The sequence below is a fragment of the Agelaius tricolor genome, unplaced genomic scaffold (assembly GCF_023055355.1).
Source record: "Agelaius tricolor isolate 1412-34295 unplaced genomic scaffold, bAgeTri1.0.p SCAF_8, whole genome shotgun sequence".
NCBI classification, from domain to species: domain Eukaryota; kingdom Metazoa; phylum Chordata; class Aves; order Passeriformes; family Icteridae; genus Agelaius; species Agelaius tricolor.
The window spans coordinates 40,312,781-40,330,671 of NW_027269268.1; the positions used below are offsets into that span (position 1 = coordinate 40,312,781).

Below are 17,891 nucleotides of genomic sequence, written 5' to 3' on the forward strand. Positions count from 1 at the left end.
CCAGCTTCATTTGCATTTTTAATCTATGTAAGTGAACATGTGAAATCTTAAATGTGTGTCAGGTTTTAATATTTAGCTTTCCAGTTTTCTGGAGGCAAGTATATATGTCTGCAAGTCTGCAATTGTAAAGAAAGAAAGGCTATATCTGTGCTCATGCTGTGGTTAGATGTAGTGGGGCATTACAGCTGCCTTTTTTGATACTTGGGTTTTCCAGGAGCCACAGCATCTTGCTTTCATACATTTATGGCCAGAAAACAACAATTTTTTTTGGAAAACATGGTCTACTCCATCATTAATAGAGCTGACCAGAGAGGATTTTTTCCCAGCAAAAGAAAATTACAGTAACCATAGTATTAAAAAATAAAAGTGATTGAAGAAGCACAGAGACAAAAAAAAGAAACAAAAACCCACCAACTTTGTTTTTCTTAACAAGCTAAATTCTACGTAAGTGCAATGGTTGTTTGTAGGGGGACAGCAAGAACTGCTTCCTTGAACAGACACTCTTCTACCAGCTTGGAAGATTTCAATAAATTTTTAAACACTATTCCAAATCAAAATAATGTAAATTATCTAAATTCTGATCTCATCTAGTCTATCTAAGGATAGCAGAACCAGCATCAAACCCAGTAGATACTTTCAAGGAAAGAGGCCAATAGGAGACTTCCTCGGTTTTAAATTAGGATTCAGAGAAAGAGCATTAGCTAAAGTTAACTCTCACCTCTCTGTTGGTATCAATGGGCAGGTTCTTCTGTTGTAGGCCACAAACTCACTGCCACATAGCAAAGAAACAGGAATATAATAATGAGGATGCTCAGGATGTAAAGAGATTCTTATGACAGAGTAATCACAAAAGTAAAGTTGATGGACACTCAGGATAGTCTCATATTATTTTCTGAGACAACCTCACACATCCCTTTTTTTTTTTCCCAGATCCTTTATATTAAAACAAGTAAAAGCAATACACTTTAATAGAACATTACTTATTTGAAGTGCTGTTCTGAGATCAGCTCTGGATGACTTTTGGTAGCAACTGATCTGTGTCTGGAGAGCCAGAGGTGGGTGATGCATCAGAAGAACTCCAGCCTCTGCAAATACAGTATCTGTGCATTTACCCTTCAGCAAACATGGTTTCACCTATTTTTTTTTCCTAAGCAAATGTAGCTTGTTGTGAACACATTCCCAGGCATAAAGACTTACATGGTGATAGAATTCCATCTCACATGAAACTAAAGCAGTCTCCTGGCTCTGCTTCCAGAAAATTTTGCCTGTATGTGCTGTTGCCTTTTTTTCCCCCCCCATTTCTATTAATGTGGAATTCAACTCAGTTTATGTTTCTAAAGTTTTTGGAACCTCTTACAACTGAGCCATTTTGTGGTGCACCAGTCCGTGTGCAATTGAGGTCTCAGGAAACTCCAGGTTTTGCCCATCACTTTCTTCTTTTCTGGACTTCTAAGAAATTATTTTGCCCCCAGCTTTTTAGGACCTCACACAGGATTACTGGTTCTGCTTCTACATGATTACTAATGTGGAGGAAGTTCTTCATTTCAGTTCCATGAAGTGGTTGAGTTCTGCATTTAAGGATGCAGAGAAGCTGTTGTCATTATTTCATGTAAGTTTTAGGGGCTGCCTGAGAATGGGATAGTGATGAAGGGAAATGCAGGGAAGAATTTGCACCCTTCTGTTCCTAGGCTCTCTTTAAAGCTGGAAAAGACATCTAATATGGGCTGAAGCCTTATTTCAGCAAAGAATCATGTCATTCCCATGCCTCCATCACTGTTGGTGCCTTCAGGCTGTGTTTTTTGTCAGATTAAGCTGAGTTGACTCTCTGCTCAGTAGACACCACAAGGCTGATCATGTGTATCCTGTTGTGCTCAAACCACAGTCGGGTTCCCATCTTCATCAGTTTAAGGAAGAGTCTGCTTCCAGCTGTTTTCCTCTGTCCATCCCATCTGTGTTTTCATTGTAACTGATGTGCACAGCTTGCTTGACAAAATTTGACCATATTTTTGAACAGCCACCAAGCTGTGTGAGTGCTGGGCCCAAGTGTACACTTCAGTGTACAATATCAGTGAAGTCTCTGCTTGGGGAAATCAGCATTTTCTACACTAATTGAGTTCTAGCTCAGTGTGACTTCTGACCTGCAAGGACCACTTTTTTCAAACCTGGACAACAGAGACTGGAAAGTACATGAAGCAGGGTCCCAGCCTGTGGAACAGCAGCTCTGCCTTTGGGGGCACAGCCAGCAGACCTCTCAAAATGCTGGTCTCAAAATGCCAAGTGTGCAAAATGAGAAGCATTGCAAATCTAAGCATTGCAAAGAGCAGCTATGCAATATAGAGCAACCCTACGTTACACGGTGATGGCCAAGGCCAAGAGAAAGCACCAGCTAGCTTGGGCAAGGGCTGGGGAAAGAGCTTATGCTCCAGGGAGGTAAAGCTATTCTAAAATGCTCCAACACAGACAGTGAAGATTTTTTAGGGCAGATGGAAGTTTGAACTGTGTTATGTCATTCATTTTATTCATGATGTATTTCTAAAAAATGCTCAGCAACAAGTATCCTATACTGTTTCTCCCTGCTTGAAACTGCTTTATGTAAGCTATCTTTAATTAAAACAAGCTTTTTCATGTGTCCACAATTGATTCCTTAAAATATTAATATTTTTCCCTACATTGGGTATCAGAGCCATTACTTTTTCCTGTGTATCCTTTAACTATATTTAAATAATTCATTTATCCATTTTCCAGCCCTCGGGGAGACTTGGGGTTTCTTTTACACCATGTGATCCCATTTAAAACAGAGGTTATTTCCTCTTCCTAAAGTTATAGGATCTTTTCTATTTTTCCAGTGTTTACTAGGCATAAGAGACCAGTTAGCAACCATTTTATTAAGACACAAATGTAGCATGGAAATATGTGGCTGCCTGTGTATAAATGCCCTTTCCACTGCTCGTCAATCTTTTACTAATTAGAAAGACAAAAATATTTTAAAACTAATTAATGTCACTAAGAAACATTCCAGTAATTCTCAAAATACAATGTAACCATGATAGATACATTTCAATTATTTCAAAGCATGTTCTCAGAGCACTGAGTAAGCATAAGGGAAAAGAAGAGGCTGAAAGCTGCACTGCTTGGCTGATGAATCTCTGACATAGGATGTGGATTAAGGTTTAAGTGAGACCAGCAGTTCACATTCTCCGTCAAAAAGCCCCTGAGTCACCTGATTAAAGTGCAACCTTGACAAATATGCACAGCGTTGTCTCTCACAGTTGGAATCACCAAAGAGGCTAAAAACAGCACCGTGCACTGCATAATCTCTAACCTCAGGGGACAACAAAAACAGAGAATTGCTGTGTCAATCTCATTTCCTTGTTAGGCTCATTATCATAAATGCGGGCCTTTGGTTTTGAATGCTACACTTCAATAAGATTTACCTATCAACAGCTGCCGAAATATTGAATTCCACAGTCATCTTTTCCTTTTGATGCTTTCCCTTTTGTTTCTTTATCCATAAACATGAGCAACTGAGCTAAGCTTAAATTAACTAGCCGGGGTTAAATGTTTGGAGCAGCAAATTATGGCTAGCCTGCCTGCAGAGTGGTTTAGATTACAGAGGAGAGTTGCCAATCTCAGCTCTCATCATACACTCCAAATGTGCAGAGCAATATTGGCAGTTCATGGCCAAATCCTGCATGCTTTAGCTATCACAGAAGACTGCTCCCATGAATAAGTGGAGCAAGATTTAGCCCCTGCTCGGAAGATAGGGATGAATCACACTTTTATTCTTTGAGTACCTCACAGTACCTTCAACACAGACATGTTCAGTGATTGATGGTCTGTGTCTAGATTGGGTATTTTTCTATATACTGACAAATATTCTCTTTGCCATGATTTCTAGGAGCAGAGGAGTGTATACTGCAACAAGGTTGGGTTTCTTATTTTTCATTGTGCCTGTTGTCTTTGTTTTGATTAGGTTTTTTACCGAGGGTCAGTTACTCCCCATCATTTTTCCACTTAGAGTGCTCTGCAATAATCCTGTTACAGATCTCCAGCCCTTAGTGTCAGTGAAACAGTGAAAACTGGAATCAGTAAACAGGTAGGGAAAGACACAACCTTCTCTTCAGGGTCAACTCCCAAGTCATGGCACAGTCTAAGGGAAATGAAGGTGTTTGGCTTTCTGGAAATGAGCTGCTGGTATCAGCTAAGGGTTGTTGTTTTTTTTTTTAGTTTATCAAGGTAAAAGCTATGTGTTAACTGTTTTCATCCAGTGTGCAACCAATCTGTGTCTGTAATTCAGAGTTCAATGTTTGGTTAATAATAATTTCATGACTTTATGCTGATACCACTGGGTAGCAGTAGGCTGTGCCACAGGGAGCAGCCATGGAAAAGGGCAGCCCAAAACTGCTCACAGCAGATATGGCCCCATCTTCCCATACTTGGAGACCATCACTTCACCCAGCCTGCCTCTTTGCCAGTCTAGGGCCACGCTCCTCCCTGACAAAGGCACACAGTCCTCCTGCAAGAGTGGCTGCATACCTGCACAGAGCTCAGGAGCAAAATGGGATTTCCTAATAAAAGGGCATTCCACAAAGGAAAAGGTGGGACCACCAGGGTTAAACCCTTTTTTTATATGACAGTTCTGACCTGCAGGAACCCATCAGATTAGGCACAAAACACAGTCTTTTGGCCACAACACCAGAGTCCCTCATCTGAGACTCAGGGGAAAACACAAAAGGAAAGGTGGGGAGAAATCCACAGATTTTTTAGGCATATGCGCCCAAAAGAATCACTGAGAGCAAACTAGGGGAAAAGCCAAGCTTTCCTAAAAGCAACTAAAGTGATATTTTGGCAGTGATGGGCACTGTCAAAAACCTCAACAGAAAGAAATTCAGTGCATATTCCATTTTCCTTACAGATGAGGTCCCCACATCATTTCAGTGGCTTTGAGGCCCATTAACTCCAAACCTGCTTCTCTCTCCCTGTCCATGGAGAGCCAGCATCTGCCCAGTGACCTGCCTGGACCCTGGCAGAGAGGGCAGCTTGGAGGACATGACCTGTCACCCCTGATTTCTCTGTCTGTATGAGGCTCATGTTAGGCAAGGACTGTTTCTTCCACAAGGAGCTCAGGGGTAGGCATCTACACCAAAGAATAGTGAACTCTATGAATGTAGTTGACACCTGAGAAAGTAATTTTGGGCTGTTTATTTGAATCTGACTTGTAGGAGCCTAATACTAACCTTATACAATTTTAGTACTGACCTCCAATAGCTGCTGTGGCAGAGGCCAGTCAGATGAGACAAGGTAGAGGACATATTTAATTTCTGAGTAGGAACAGTTTCTCTCACACATATTTCCAGTCTTTATTTTGCATTACAGTACAATTTTCTTTTTTTTAAAAAGCACAAGTGATCAGACTCAGGCAGGAAACAAAGAGACTTATGATTGATTTTGCTTAGGTAAAACAGCGATTTCTATCACACTAGCCTTTACTTGATGCTTTTGGCTGCTACAAGGAATCGATTTACTCTACTTGTCATAAAAATCAAAACCAAAACCAGCCCAGCTCCTGGTACACCCTGCATGAAAAGAATGCCTGGCTTGCAGAACTTACCTCCACTTTTCTGCAGTAGATGGGCAGGAGTTAATTACCTTCAGCAAAGGGTTGCATTTCATTACGAGTGAGCCCGACTCTGACTAAATAAAAAAAGCTGGAATGGGAGAGCAATGATCACAATAAGTGGCCAAAATTCCACGTGATGAGAGGAATGATTTCCCACTGCCGACACTTAAATACAGCTAAGGTGTTCTGCAATTTTACTTCCACAAGCCAGAGGGTTTATTGTAATCCTGATAAATTATAGTAACAGAAGCAGGCGAGAAGTGGGACAGAAGAAGGGAAATGGTAATGCAAAATATAATGGTAATGCAGAAAAGAATGGAGAGAGCCAGTGAGCAGTTTGTTATCATTTATTTTTCTTCAACATATCATTCGATTTCAGCTGTCTCCCATCTCACCCAGATCTCCACCATTTCTCAGAAACGTCTTTCGATGGCATCTCATTCTCCTCCTGTCTTTCACCATAGCTTCATTATTTCTTAACTGTCCCTGAAAGGGCCCGGGCTGGCGACAGGGGGAAAGCGAGCAGGGGACGCGGGACCAGGCTGCGCCCCACGCGTCCGCCGCATTTAAGCAGTTTGCAAAAAGCGGGCGGGGGGCGTTGCAAATAATGTTAAATGTGATTAATCTCCCGGATTCCTGGAAATCTGACATGCATGAGTTACAGCGAAACCTCTTTTATTTCGCCATGAAATGCTTTTGCATAATGAGAAAGAAAATGTCCTCTGTGCCCTAATCAACTCTGACAGGTCCTGGACTCCAAAATACTTTTATTTATGGCATTATTTATTTCACCCCTAATAACCGGGGAGGCGAGCCCGCGGCTCGCTCCGTGCGGGGAGAGGAGGAGAGGGAGGGAGGGATGCCCGGCGGGCGGCGGGGCTCCGCGCCCGGCCGAGGGGACACAAAGTTTTCGCGGCGGCCGTCGCTCGGCGGGGCGGGCCGGTCTGGCAGCCCTCGGGCCGGGCAGGGCCGGGCGGGGCCGGGCGGAGGCGGGGGGGCCCCGGAGCCGCTCGTCCCCCACCGCAGCTCACCTGCCCCGCGGCGGGTGCCGGGGGCGGCGGCGGCCCCGCCAGCGCCCGCCTCCCCGCCCCGCTGCCATTAGCGGAGATTACCCTAAACACTTGCCGGTCGCCGCCCGTCTCCCTCCAGGCATTGGCGCGGCCGCCTGTCAATCAGGCCGGCGCCCCGCCGCGCCGGGGCTCCGCCGTGCCACAGAGACGAGCCGCGGCGGCGGCAGACACAGCCCCGGAGCGGGGCCGCGCCGCGCCGGGGGAGGCGGCGGAGGATGGAGGAGGAGATGCAGCCGGCGGAGGAGGGGCCCAGCACCCCCAAAATCTACAAGCAGCGGGGTCCCTACAGCGTCCTGAAGACCTTCCCCGGGAAGCGAGCGGCGCTGGCCAAGCGCTACGAGAGACCCACCATGGTGGAGGTGCCCCGCGGGCGCGGAGCGGGGCAGCCCTTCCCGCACGCCGCCGAGCCGCTGCCCTACGCGCCGCACGGCGCCTTCCCCAACGGGCCCGCCCGCCCCGGCGCTGCCCCCGGCGCTGCCCAGGGCCACCCCCGGCCGCCGCCGCCGGCCCCGAGCTCCTCGGGCCGCTACGGCCCCTGCCCGCCGGTGGCGGGGGGCGGCGGCGCGGAGCTGAGCGCAGGTACCCGCAACTCCTCTCTCTCCTCCGCGCAACTTCGCGGGGCACTTTGCGGCAGGCGGGAGCGGGATGGGGCTGCGGCTCCGCCGCCGAGGCGCGCACCCCTCTCCCGGGCGGCTGGCGGAGGGCGCGACGCCCGCGGGGTGGCCCCGCTCGGGGATGGCGGCGGGCGGGGACGGGGCGGGCGGCGGGCTCTGTCCGGTGCTCGGGCACCGCCGAAGTTGCCGCGGCGCGCGGGGCCGCTGCCCGGCCGGCGGCGCCCCGGGGCGGTGGGCAGGGGTGGCGGCGGCGGGGGCTGTGCCGGCAGCCGCGCAGGACTTGGCGGGGCAGGCGCCGCCGGCCGGTGCGCACCTGCGGGAGGGAGAGAGAGGGAGAGAGGGAGAGAGAGCTGCTGCTGCCGCCGCTGCTGCTGCCGCTGCTGCCGGCGGGGCGGGGGCGGACGGGGGGAGCCCCGGGCCGGCCGCTCCGCTCCGCTCAGCCCCGCTCCGCTCCGCCGGGGAGGGCGGCAGGCTGGGGCCGGCTACCGGAGGAACTGCTGGTAATGGAGAGGCTGCTGATAGAGCGGTAGTGGTTCTAACAGAAAGAAAATAGATCGGCTGCTTGCCTGCACCGTTTTCATAAGATGCAGTGACAAACAGGAGATCAAATTATTTTTATTTTTTTTTCTTTAAAGGTGTAAGATACCGAGATGCTGAACACATATCTTTCCTCTAGTGATGGCTTGGAGTTAAAAAAACACGTAGATCTTGATATGCAACCTAAATTTGGCATCAGGAAATGGGAAATTGCATCTTTAAGCAGAGTACAATCAAAAATGAATTACAATAAATCCTATATAATTGCATAGGTCATTCTCTTTAATGAGATTTTATTAACCTGACTGTCAAGCTTTTGAGTCAGGCAGATATTTTATCTTCTTCAACTGATAAAAGTGTCAGCTATAAACCACCATATAAATATTCATAAATCTACACATCTGTGGCAGCCTATCAGCATCATTCTTTTGGACATTAAAAGCATTCTAATTACTTTCTGTCTAGCAGAGCTGAAATGCTGCCTGTTATAGTATGTGCTTGGCAGGCATGATTGCTTTTGTTTGCCATCACAAATAGCAGCATCCTATTTTATATACTGATGGTCCAGAATATATTCAGGGTTTGACTGAACAGGATGAATATTATGAGGCACCATCTGGTTTTGATATCATCGGGTATATTAACTCATCTGTTAATTTTTGACACATCATTGATTTATTTATTTAGAAAAATTGGATCCTGTTTTGGTATGTTGCTGTTTGCCTTTGTAACAAATGTGATGACATTTCCTTACTAAACAGGGAGATACTCTAGTTAATAGGATATATGGCTATGTTCTAATGCCTGTTTATGCTTAGAAGTAGCCTTGTAGTGGATGAATTTAGCATGTCTTGTTACAAATAATTCAAGTACTTTACCAAAAAAGTTTAACACTTGAATAGATTAGCCAGAGAATTCACATCTCTGGGGCATAGTTCTGTGATCCATGGCAGAAGGTCATCTTTCTTCATGAAATTGCTTCTTATATGAAATGCCCAAATGGTGATATTCAAGTATTCTTTGTGGCCCACAATCAAAACACTGATGATAAATGTGACACCTACATTTCTTTACAGAAGCAGATTAGGCCATGGAAAATATTCAGCTGTCTGGTAGATGATATATGAGACCATATTCACAGCAAAGCCCTCTGGGCTTCGATGAGCAGAAGTTTGGACTTTCTTTTTCCTGACTACATTGAGCTAACCAGGCACTAGAGCAGGCTTCAGAGCTTGTCTTTGATTCAGTTCTATGCTAAAGAGAGTGGAGGAACTGCCATGTGTGCCCCAAAGTTCTTTGAGGTCCCTGTCCCTTCAACTGCACATTCAGGCTTTACTTTAGGTTTCCTGTATGAGTCCCAACTCACTCTTTGCTCAGGTTAAGTACCAAGAGAAACAGAACAGGAGAAAACAAACCAGAAACTTGCTACAGTGTGTACAAGTAGTATTTTGCACAAGTTGTTACCAGAGGTGGCCCACAAAGTTGGAAAGGGGACTGGAGCAGGTCCCTATGAAGACAGGCTGAGAAAGACAGGCTGTTCAGCCTGGGTAAGAGAAGGCTGCTTGGATACCTCATAGGAACCTTCCAGTATCTTAGGAGGGCCCATAAGGAAGCTGTAGAGGGACTCTTCAAGAGGAACTGAAGCAGGACAAGGAGTAATGGGTTCAAATTGAAAGATGGGAAATTTAGGTTTGATATGTGGGAATAAAATTTACTGTGAGGCTGATGAGGCACTGGAACAGGTTGCCCAGAGAAGCTGTGGATGCCCCATCCCTGGCAGTGCTTAAGGCCAGGCTGGGTGGGTCTTTGAGTAACCTGGTCTAGTGGAAGGCCCACAGCAAGGGGTGAGGAACTAGATGAACTTTAAGGTCCCTTCCAAGCAAAAACATTTTGTGATTTTATAAAGCAATAGGCAAGGCTTACATCTCCTGGGTATTTTAATCCCATAGGTAGGCATGCTTTGCTGAGCTGTGTGCCCATCCTTCCTGCTTGGTGGTGGAGTAACACCATGCAGCTTGTTCCTGGGAGCTGTAGCACTAAGATGAGCAGGAAGCTATTTGGGACCAGTGCTGTATGCATGTGAAGAAGTCCCATTGTCCAGAAGCTTGAAATCCTCTTAACTAATGTGTGAGCCAATTTAATAGCACAGGCCACCTCTGGGGAAGCAGAGTTGGGGTTTTGCCCCAATTTTACATGTTCTCCATGCACAGTCACCCTGTACTTTGGCCAGTACCTGTGAGGTCTCTGGGTTCCTCACAGCAGCATGAGAAGCAAGCCCAGAACACCTCTCAGCCAGAGGTTCATCTCAAGTGGTGGGTGTTGTAGGGAGGGACAGATCATTCCTTAGGTGTCCAGCTGCATGTGCATTCTCCACAAGGCAGTCACCATCCATGATGTGTACAGTTCTCCCACTTAGTTTCTCCTCAGCTCTTGGCAGGTGCTTACTTGAATAAAGGGGTGGAGTGCTGTAGGGCAGTTTTGTAGGGATACCCACTTCCTAAGTTCAGAGATACCCCTCTTTTTGCTGGTACCTTTTCATTTGTGCAGGCAACAGTGACCAAATAGCTAGTAAAACACCACTCCTGGGATGCCTAACTCTGTGCCAACAACTTAAACACCTAATGCAGTTGGTTCTTAAACTTCAGGCATGGCATTTCTGGCCCCTTAGGATTCACAGCTCCAAGTTTGCTTTTGCAAGTGGGCACCTCAAACACAGTCGTGACTAAAGGTGCTTCCGTAGTTTTGCAGCTTTTTCTAATGGTTAGAATGCTTCCCAAGGGTAACCAGATTTTCCCTCAGTTGCTCTCTAAGAGACCACTCTCACCTCCAGACTCCAACAGAATTGCAGGAAGAGGGGGGAAGGAAGGGAAAACAGGGAAAGGGAAGGGAAAGAAAGAAAAAACAGGAATTCTCCACCCAGTGCCATGGTGAAGAAAAATTTAGTTTGAGATCCCATCATGCAGGGAAAGATCCTGCATGAGAAATGTCATCTTACAATGAGAAATGTGAAGCTGCACTGCAACACAATCCTTCTCTCTTCTCTAGAGGTTACTCTGACTGCTGTTGCTGCTGTGAGCCACACAAATGGATTCATTCAAAGCACCAGCAGATACCCATTTTCTTCTGTAAAATATAAACTCTTTATTAATCTATTCAGGTTATTTTCCTGGCATGAAAACTATCTGTCTTTGGTAGTATGTGCATTGAACAGCACCATAATCCACCAAAGAAAGTCCTTTTCCTTAGGAAAACATGGTATAGACCTTACAGTGCAGCTTAAAATTTAGGGTGGGCTTTCATGGAAAGCAGAGGAAGAAGAGTAGAACTGGTAACACCTGTTAGCAGTGCCAAAAACATGGCATATTTAAAATGACCAGTTAATTAAGCTCTGTTATGCCCAGACAGAAAAAACAGTTTGTTCCATGAACAGCTAAAATGAAGATCAGTGTTTTGACCTTAACTTGGAAATTGTGAGCCCTCATCTGGAAGCAGATCTCTCAGATAAGTACTGAAATGGCCAGACACTTGTAGTCTTAATCCACTGGACTGTCTTGATGATCTGTATGCAAAATGCCCAAGAAAACGTTGTGTAGTCATAGGAGGTGTCACATACTCTCAATTTTGTGACCTAAGCACGATATTTACAGCAGTGGTCATATCTAAAAATATAATGGCCAAGTCTCTATGCTTGGATAAAGGCCAGTTTGAAGGATACAAGGCTGCTGCCCCAGGGTCTCAATTAATAAAACTATTGTAATAAACAAATGAAGAAATACAAATAATCAGGTGAGAGGGCTGAGTCACTGCAAGGTGAAGAGTGAGACGACTGGAATTGCTAAGGAACCTGAACATCACAATCTTGCTGAAAATTAAATACCTATTAATACATTCCCTGCAGGGGAGAATGTATGGTGTTCAGACCCACTCAATACTTACAAAGATGACTTTTTAAACCAGCTGCCCAAGAATACAAAGGATACTTTGGAAAATCTACAACCTGAATCCAGAGCCACTGAGACCCAACACAATGCTTATTACTAAAGCTGTCTGATCTAAGTATTGAAAAGATCCTTAGGTGTGGGAAAAGCTGAAGTTATACCTGCCAAATTTTCCAGACATCTTTTTTGATGCATTAGTTAGTGTAAATTATCAGAGTGAGTTTCAGACATATTAAACCCTGTTTTCAGTCTGGCAGTTGAATAGCTGAGAACCTCCCCTAGTCCCAGAGTCAATGAGAAAATTATGTAAAGATGAATGCTGTGTCTGGAGTTGGTACCTGAGTTGCCATATGATAGTATCTTCTGGTTGCTTGCAGTCCCTAACAATCTAGTTAGGAATACTTATGCTTTTAGCAGTTTAATTCTGTTCTCTTAGCACTTCATGGGTCTTAGGCAGCAAGTCCACCTCCAGGCAAATGTCTAGTTAAAGTCAATAGAAGTTCTGTAAGACTAAAGACTCTGGGGTCTGAGACATTAGAATTACATGGTTGGTGAGCAAGGTAATAAGGAAAAGGAATATCACAATAAGACTTTAATAAACTGCTTACACTGTTTGAGTCCAGTGCAGTGATTTCACTGGAATTCTACTTTCATAGAAAATACATACATTATGTTAAATCAATTAAGAATCATAGATTGGTGTTTATTCAGTAGTAATCACATAAAACCAACTTTTTGTCATTTCTTAAGTGATTAGACATTGCACAGTGCTTGCATTTCTAATTATAGACAGTCTGTAAAAGCTGAAATCCCAATTTCTACAATATATGCTAAATGGGCAACATTTTTTTTTTCTCCATCATTAGAAATAACTGCAGTTATCATTCTCATTTAGGGTTGTTCAGACTGTGGGTGTGTGCACTATTACTGGTATAGAAGTCTCTTCAAAGTAGAACCTACTTCAGCACAGAGACAGATATTTCCAGAATATGTTCTGAGGGCATCCCTCACTATTGCTGTCCAGCAGTACCCAGAAAAAAAATATTTGTGATCTCTGGGTTAGCCTCTCAAATGAGCCCTGCTTTGTCATGGCTCATTTTTATGTCTTTGAGTATGGGTTGAAGTTAAGAAAAAAAACAGTAATTGCTGTTATTGTGTCTTTATAATAGATCTGATACTGAAGATTAAATCAATAGTGTCATTTCTGTATAAAATTTCAGTTACATTTTAAACCATTATCACAGTGAATATGCCTAATGCATTAAATTTTAAAACAAAACTAATAATTAATTTAATCTTTACTGCTGTTAATGTGTATTTTGGTTTTCTTCAAAACTAGTAATTTGAATGTCAGGTTACTTTTTGCTGTTTTTAGAATAAACCATAATATTGGAGTAACATCTCTTATAAGAGTCTAATCCCTTTTCAGTTGTTTCATTCATATCTTGTCCCCATGCAACAAGGATATGCAAAGAATACGTAACTGTTTTGTGAACAGAGACAATAATGATTAAAATACAAACAGTATAGATGAATTCAGGTCTGGAATCAGATTATAGGATTAAAATGAATGAAAAAACCATTCTGTAGTAGGATTGCAAAGTCAATATCATCCTGTAATAATTTTAAAGGGCGAATGTGGAAAGAAGTAAAACAAAGAAAGCACATCTTGGCGTTGTTAGTGATGCTTGAATTTCCTGATTTCCTTTTGGTTTATCAGGTCTCAGCTGGAAAGCTGCCATGTCACCAGCATTCTGTTCTTCTAATTCATGTTACATCTCCTGTGTTGTTTTGCAGTTGCATTGATTGTAAGGGTTAAAGACAGCTGGCCTTAGGTTAGTGTAGAAAGAGAGAAGGAGAGGCAGTGGGTAATGGACCTGGCACCTCATTGGCACCCACTTGCAAAGGGGGCAGCAATGCCTGTGCATTTCTGCCCTTTGCAGTTGTACTATGGACAGAAGGTATTGCATAAAGCTTTGGATCAAAGAAGTGTTGTAGAAATCTGCCTTCATTAGTCTGAACCTGTCTCCAGGAGTGTGATATGGCCCATAAACACAGGAGGCTGATGCTGAGGATGCTTGCAGTGGTCTTAGGGCTACTCCAGTCCTTCCCATGGAGCCCCTGGGCAATCCCTGCGTGGCCCCAGGCAGCCTCATGACCCAGCATTGGGCTTGGGCTTGCTCTGCCCAGGACCCTCAGGTTCCTGTTTTTTCAGTTAAGTCCTCAGGAGGTCACATCCTCAGGTTTTGTGCCAGGGAGGTCTCCTCTGGCTGCATTTGAGGCTGAAAGTATTTGTATGCTGCTTCAGCCCTGCCCTCTTTCAGAGATCTGGAGGATGGTACAAATGCAAATTAGTGTTGTTTCAAATATTCTTCAGGTCAGCTGTAGTGACCTCACTGTAAAGTAGATTTTCCACCAGACAGTGGTAGATCTTGAAGAAGTGATGTGAAAAGTGCTGTGGTATTTCCAGGGTCCCCCATCGTAGGGAGGAAATGATGAATCTGACTCCATGATCTTAGAAGGCTAATTTATTATTTTATTATCTTATATCATATTAAAGAATACTATACTAAAACTATACTAAAGAACAGAGAAAGGATACAAAAGGCTAAAAGAAGAATAATGAAAAACTCGTGACTCTCTCCTCAGAGTCCGACACAGCTTGTCAGTGATTGGTCATTAAGTTAAAACAATTCACATGAAACCAATGAAACAATGACCAGTTGGTAAACAATGTCCAAACCACATTCCAAAGCAGCAAAACACAGGAGAAGTGAATCAGGTATTTATTGTTTTCATTTTTCTCTGAGGCTTCTCAGCTTCCCAGGAGAAGAAATCCTGGTGAAGGGATTTTTCAGAAAATATGACGGTGACAAAGTGCCACCCCTTAAAAGCCTGAATTCTGAACATTTCTGGTTTTTATGTGTTATGACTGTGATGAGTCTACCGATGAAGTTTGGGTAAATGAAGGTCTGGGGTGCTTATTCTCATGTATCTGTAGCAGGTTGCCTTTTCAAAAGTAAATGCGTTTGTCACTTTCTAAAAGTCAAGCCTGCCTGAGAAGTGCTCTCCAAAATTGGCAGTGCTTTAACCTACCAGTCTTTTTTTCTTTTGCAAAATGTTAGTTACATCTGTTTAGATACCTAGAGGAACTTAGCTTTGAATAAGGTAAAAAAGATTTAAAAGGCACTATTTTTGCTGGGAAGCCTAACAGGTTGTATCATAAATATCTTGGTCATTTTCTATCTGGGCCCAGGAAGTATTATAGCAGCTTGAGCTATACATGTAGACATTGCAGAAATGAGCCATCCTACTCTGTAGGTTTGGCTTGTAGCTGCTATTGCTCCCTGAGACATGACACCTCCTGTCATGAGAGGAAAGCTGACTAGGTGCAGCACGGCATCCCTATCCTAATTCCAGAGCTGAGCTGCTGTCTTCAGAAACTGCTGCACAATCCTGTGTAGTTTCCTGATTGTATGCTGAGCATCTTGAAGAACACCACTCTCCACTGTGCCATACTGGCCTACCTACAAACCTGTAGGATGCCTTTGTGTGGTCTAAGAAGAGGGGTTTGTGCTTGTCACTCTGGGTAGTTCCTGGACATATCTGGAGCCTAGAGCAAAAGGAACAGAAGCAAAGTCTATTGAATTTAGGGTCAGTTGTGTGGAGTATCCTGTGCCCAATGTCAAACAAGTACATCAAAGACAAAAAGGAGAAATAACAAAGCTTGGAAGCCTTTTTGGAGAGGAACTGGGCACAGGACAAAGGTATGGTGCTAAGTCCTACAAATATGTACAGTTAATGCCCTCCAACAGCTTGAAATAGGCTTTCTGGGCAGTACTTACTTGAACTTGTAGCAAATTGGATGTAATTTGTATTTTCTTCCCCATTTTCCTGACTCAATCCCTCTGAAAGAAGATGTCAGTAAGCAGTGTCTATCATCACAATGCATTTCTGATTAACAGCAAGGTCACAAGGGCACTCTCAAAATAGAAACAGAGTCAGGATTGTTTTAAATCACAGTGTTGCAGAAGTATTAAAGCAGAAGCCATAATTTTAATATGTTCAGAAATAAAATGCATGCTACTGTAAACAGTTGTGTACATTCATCTAACTGCTACTGTCTGGCATAACCTCTTGCATTAGGTTTCTGTGATTCATCTTTTCTTTTGTTGCAGAGAGTCGAATGATTCTGGATGCCTTTGCTCAACAATGCAGCCGGGTTCTAAGTCTCTTAAATTGTGGTGGAAAACTACTGGACAACAATCACTCTCAGTCCATGATTTCTTGTATAAAGCAGGAAAACCCAAATTATAGTGAAAGACAAGAGCAATGTCAGCTTGGGAAAATGGTCCATAGTCAGACGTCAGACATTTTAGACATAGAGATGCAGTATATGCAAAAGAAACAACAAACCTCAGCCTTTCTGAGAGTTTTTACTGATTCCCTTCAGAACTATTTGCTTTCTGGGAGCTTCCCTTCTCAGAACACCTCATCAATAAATGATTTTAGCCATTTGGCAGATGTGGATCCACTTTCAGCCTCTCCAGTACACACTTTAGGTGGATGGACATCTCCAGCAACATCGGAATCTCATGGTCATCCATCATCTTCTACACTTCCAGAGGAGGAAGAGGAGGAAGAGGAAGAAGGTTACTGCCCTCGGTGTCAAGAGCTAGAGCAGGAGGTAATTTCATTGCAACAAGAAAATGAAGAGCTTCGTAGAAAGTTGGAGAGCATTCCAGGTAAATAATCTCCTGCCATGAAATGTTGCCATTGAGTGATAAAAATAATGTGGGTGATGGTTTATTTCAAGTTCTAGTATTTTTTAAAGGTTACAATCATAATAATCAAACATTGGATTTTGTCTCCAGCCAAAATTCCTATATCTGTGCCCAGTGGAAAATTACCTGCTGATACTCATCTCTATGAATATTGGGTCCTACACTAGTAAGGTGTGTTCAGGTGGGGATGTACTTGCAATCCCGAATTCCAAATATCAGGTGGTTTGTCATAGTAATTTCAAACATATGCTTTCATAACTCTTTATCTGTCTTGTTCTTTAATTGACATTGCAGCTTATAAACCTAATTCCCTTTTGAGGCTCCTTTTTTTGGTTACTTAAGGAAACTATTCAAAGTTACATCCATAGTTTTACCTGAAATAATTTTGTCTTTTACTTTGAACAGTTTCTCTTAAATTGCTGCTCGCTTAGTGAGAAGCATTACTACATCTCCTCCCATTCATCTTCAAATAAATCTGAAAAAAAAAAAAAACCAAAAACCAACAACAACAAAAACCTAACATCAATTTTTCCAGTTCAGCAATACCTAGAAGCCATTGGGAGAGAGAAAGAAATCAAATAGAAACCCCTTCTGTGAAAAGCTTCTCTTGCTCTTTAAACCTAGGACCTCTCGCTGTCCAGGTGAGCCAAGATACTTGAAGAGTGGTATGGGATAAGAGCAAAGTTTCTTGGACCTGTATTTTCTAAACTTTCAGCACAGGCAAAAATACACCTCAAATAGTAATGCTAAAAGCAGATTGCAATTTAGCAAAGAAAGAAGCATACATCATGCTTTTGACACATATAAACACTAGGGAACTGCACCTTTTTTACCTGAACTCAAGGTGCTTAGGGTAGATCCATAAAAAGTTAATTGAACTGATCTCTGAATGGCAGAAAAGCATGTCTAGTACAGTATGAGCTGCAAGAGACAAAATACTTCAAAGATGCTAACTATGCAGAAAGGAAGAAGGCAGTAACCAACTACTGCCCCAACATGTAGAGGCAGTTGCAAAATCTGAGCAAAATGCAAGCACTGGTCTTCATCATTCTTCTCCCCAGCTATCAGTGATGTGCTATGCATTATTTATAGCACATCCTGTTTTTCTTTTGTGCAATGGTCCATAGGGATGCTGGCAAATCCCATAAGCAGCATTGTTCAGTGCAAAGAAAACCCAAAATTTAGAGTAACTCCCTCACCTCTCCCAAAAACATAGAGTTACCATAACTCATGCACTCTCACTGGTTTCAGCAGGAGTTAGTACATCACCTGGTACTGCCTGACAAAGGGAATTGTGTGGACTTCAACTCCTGGGGAGTCCTACCTTC

The 17,891-nt window shown here is 43.6% G+C and overlaps 1 protein-coding gene across 2 annotated transcripts in view; it reads left to right on the forward strand.

Moving 5' to 3' along the window:
* Window positions 1–6,786: 6,786 nt before the first annotated feature.
* BEND4 (BEN domain containing 4) overlaps window positions 6,787–17,891 on the forward strand; it is a 31,029-nt gene continuing 19,924 nt past the window's right edge. Inside the window, exons 1-2 of one of the 2 annotated variants that reach the window (XM_071432478.1) lie at window positions 6,787–7,269; window positions 15,958–16,524. In XM_071432478.1, coding sequence (XP_071288579.1) covers window positions 6,906–7,269; window positions 15,958–16,524 — 931 coding nt within the window. In that variant the 5' untranslated portion in view covers window positions 6,787–6,905. The remainder of the gene's footprint in view (window positions 7,270–15,957; window positions 16,525–17,891) is intronic. The other variant, XM_071432477.1, reaches the window with a different exon arrangement.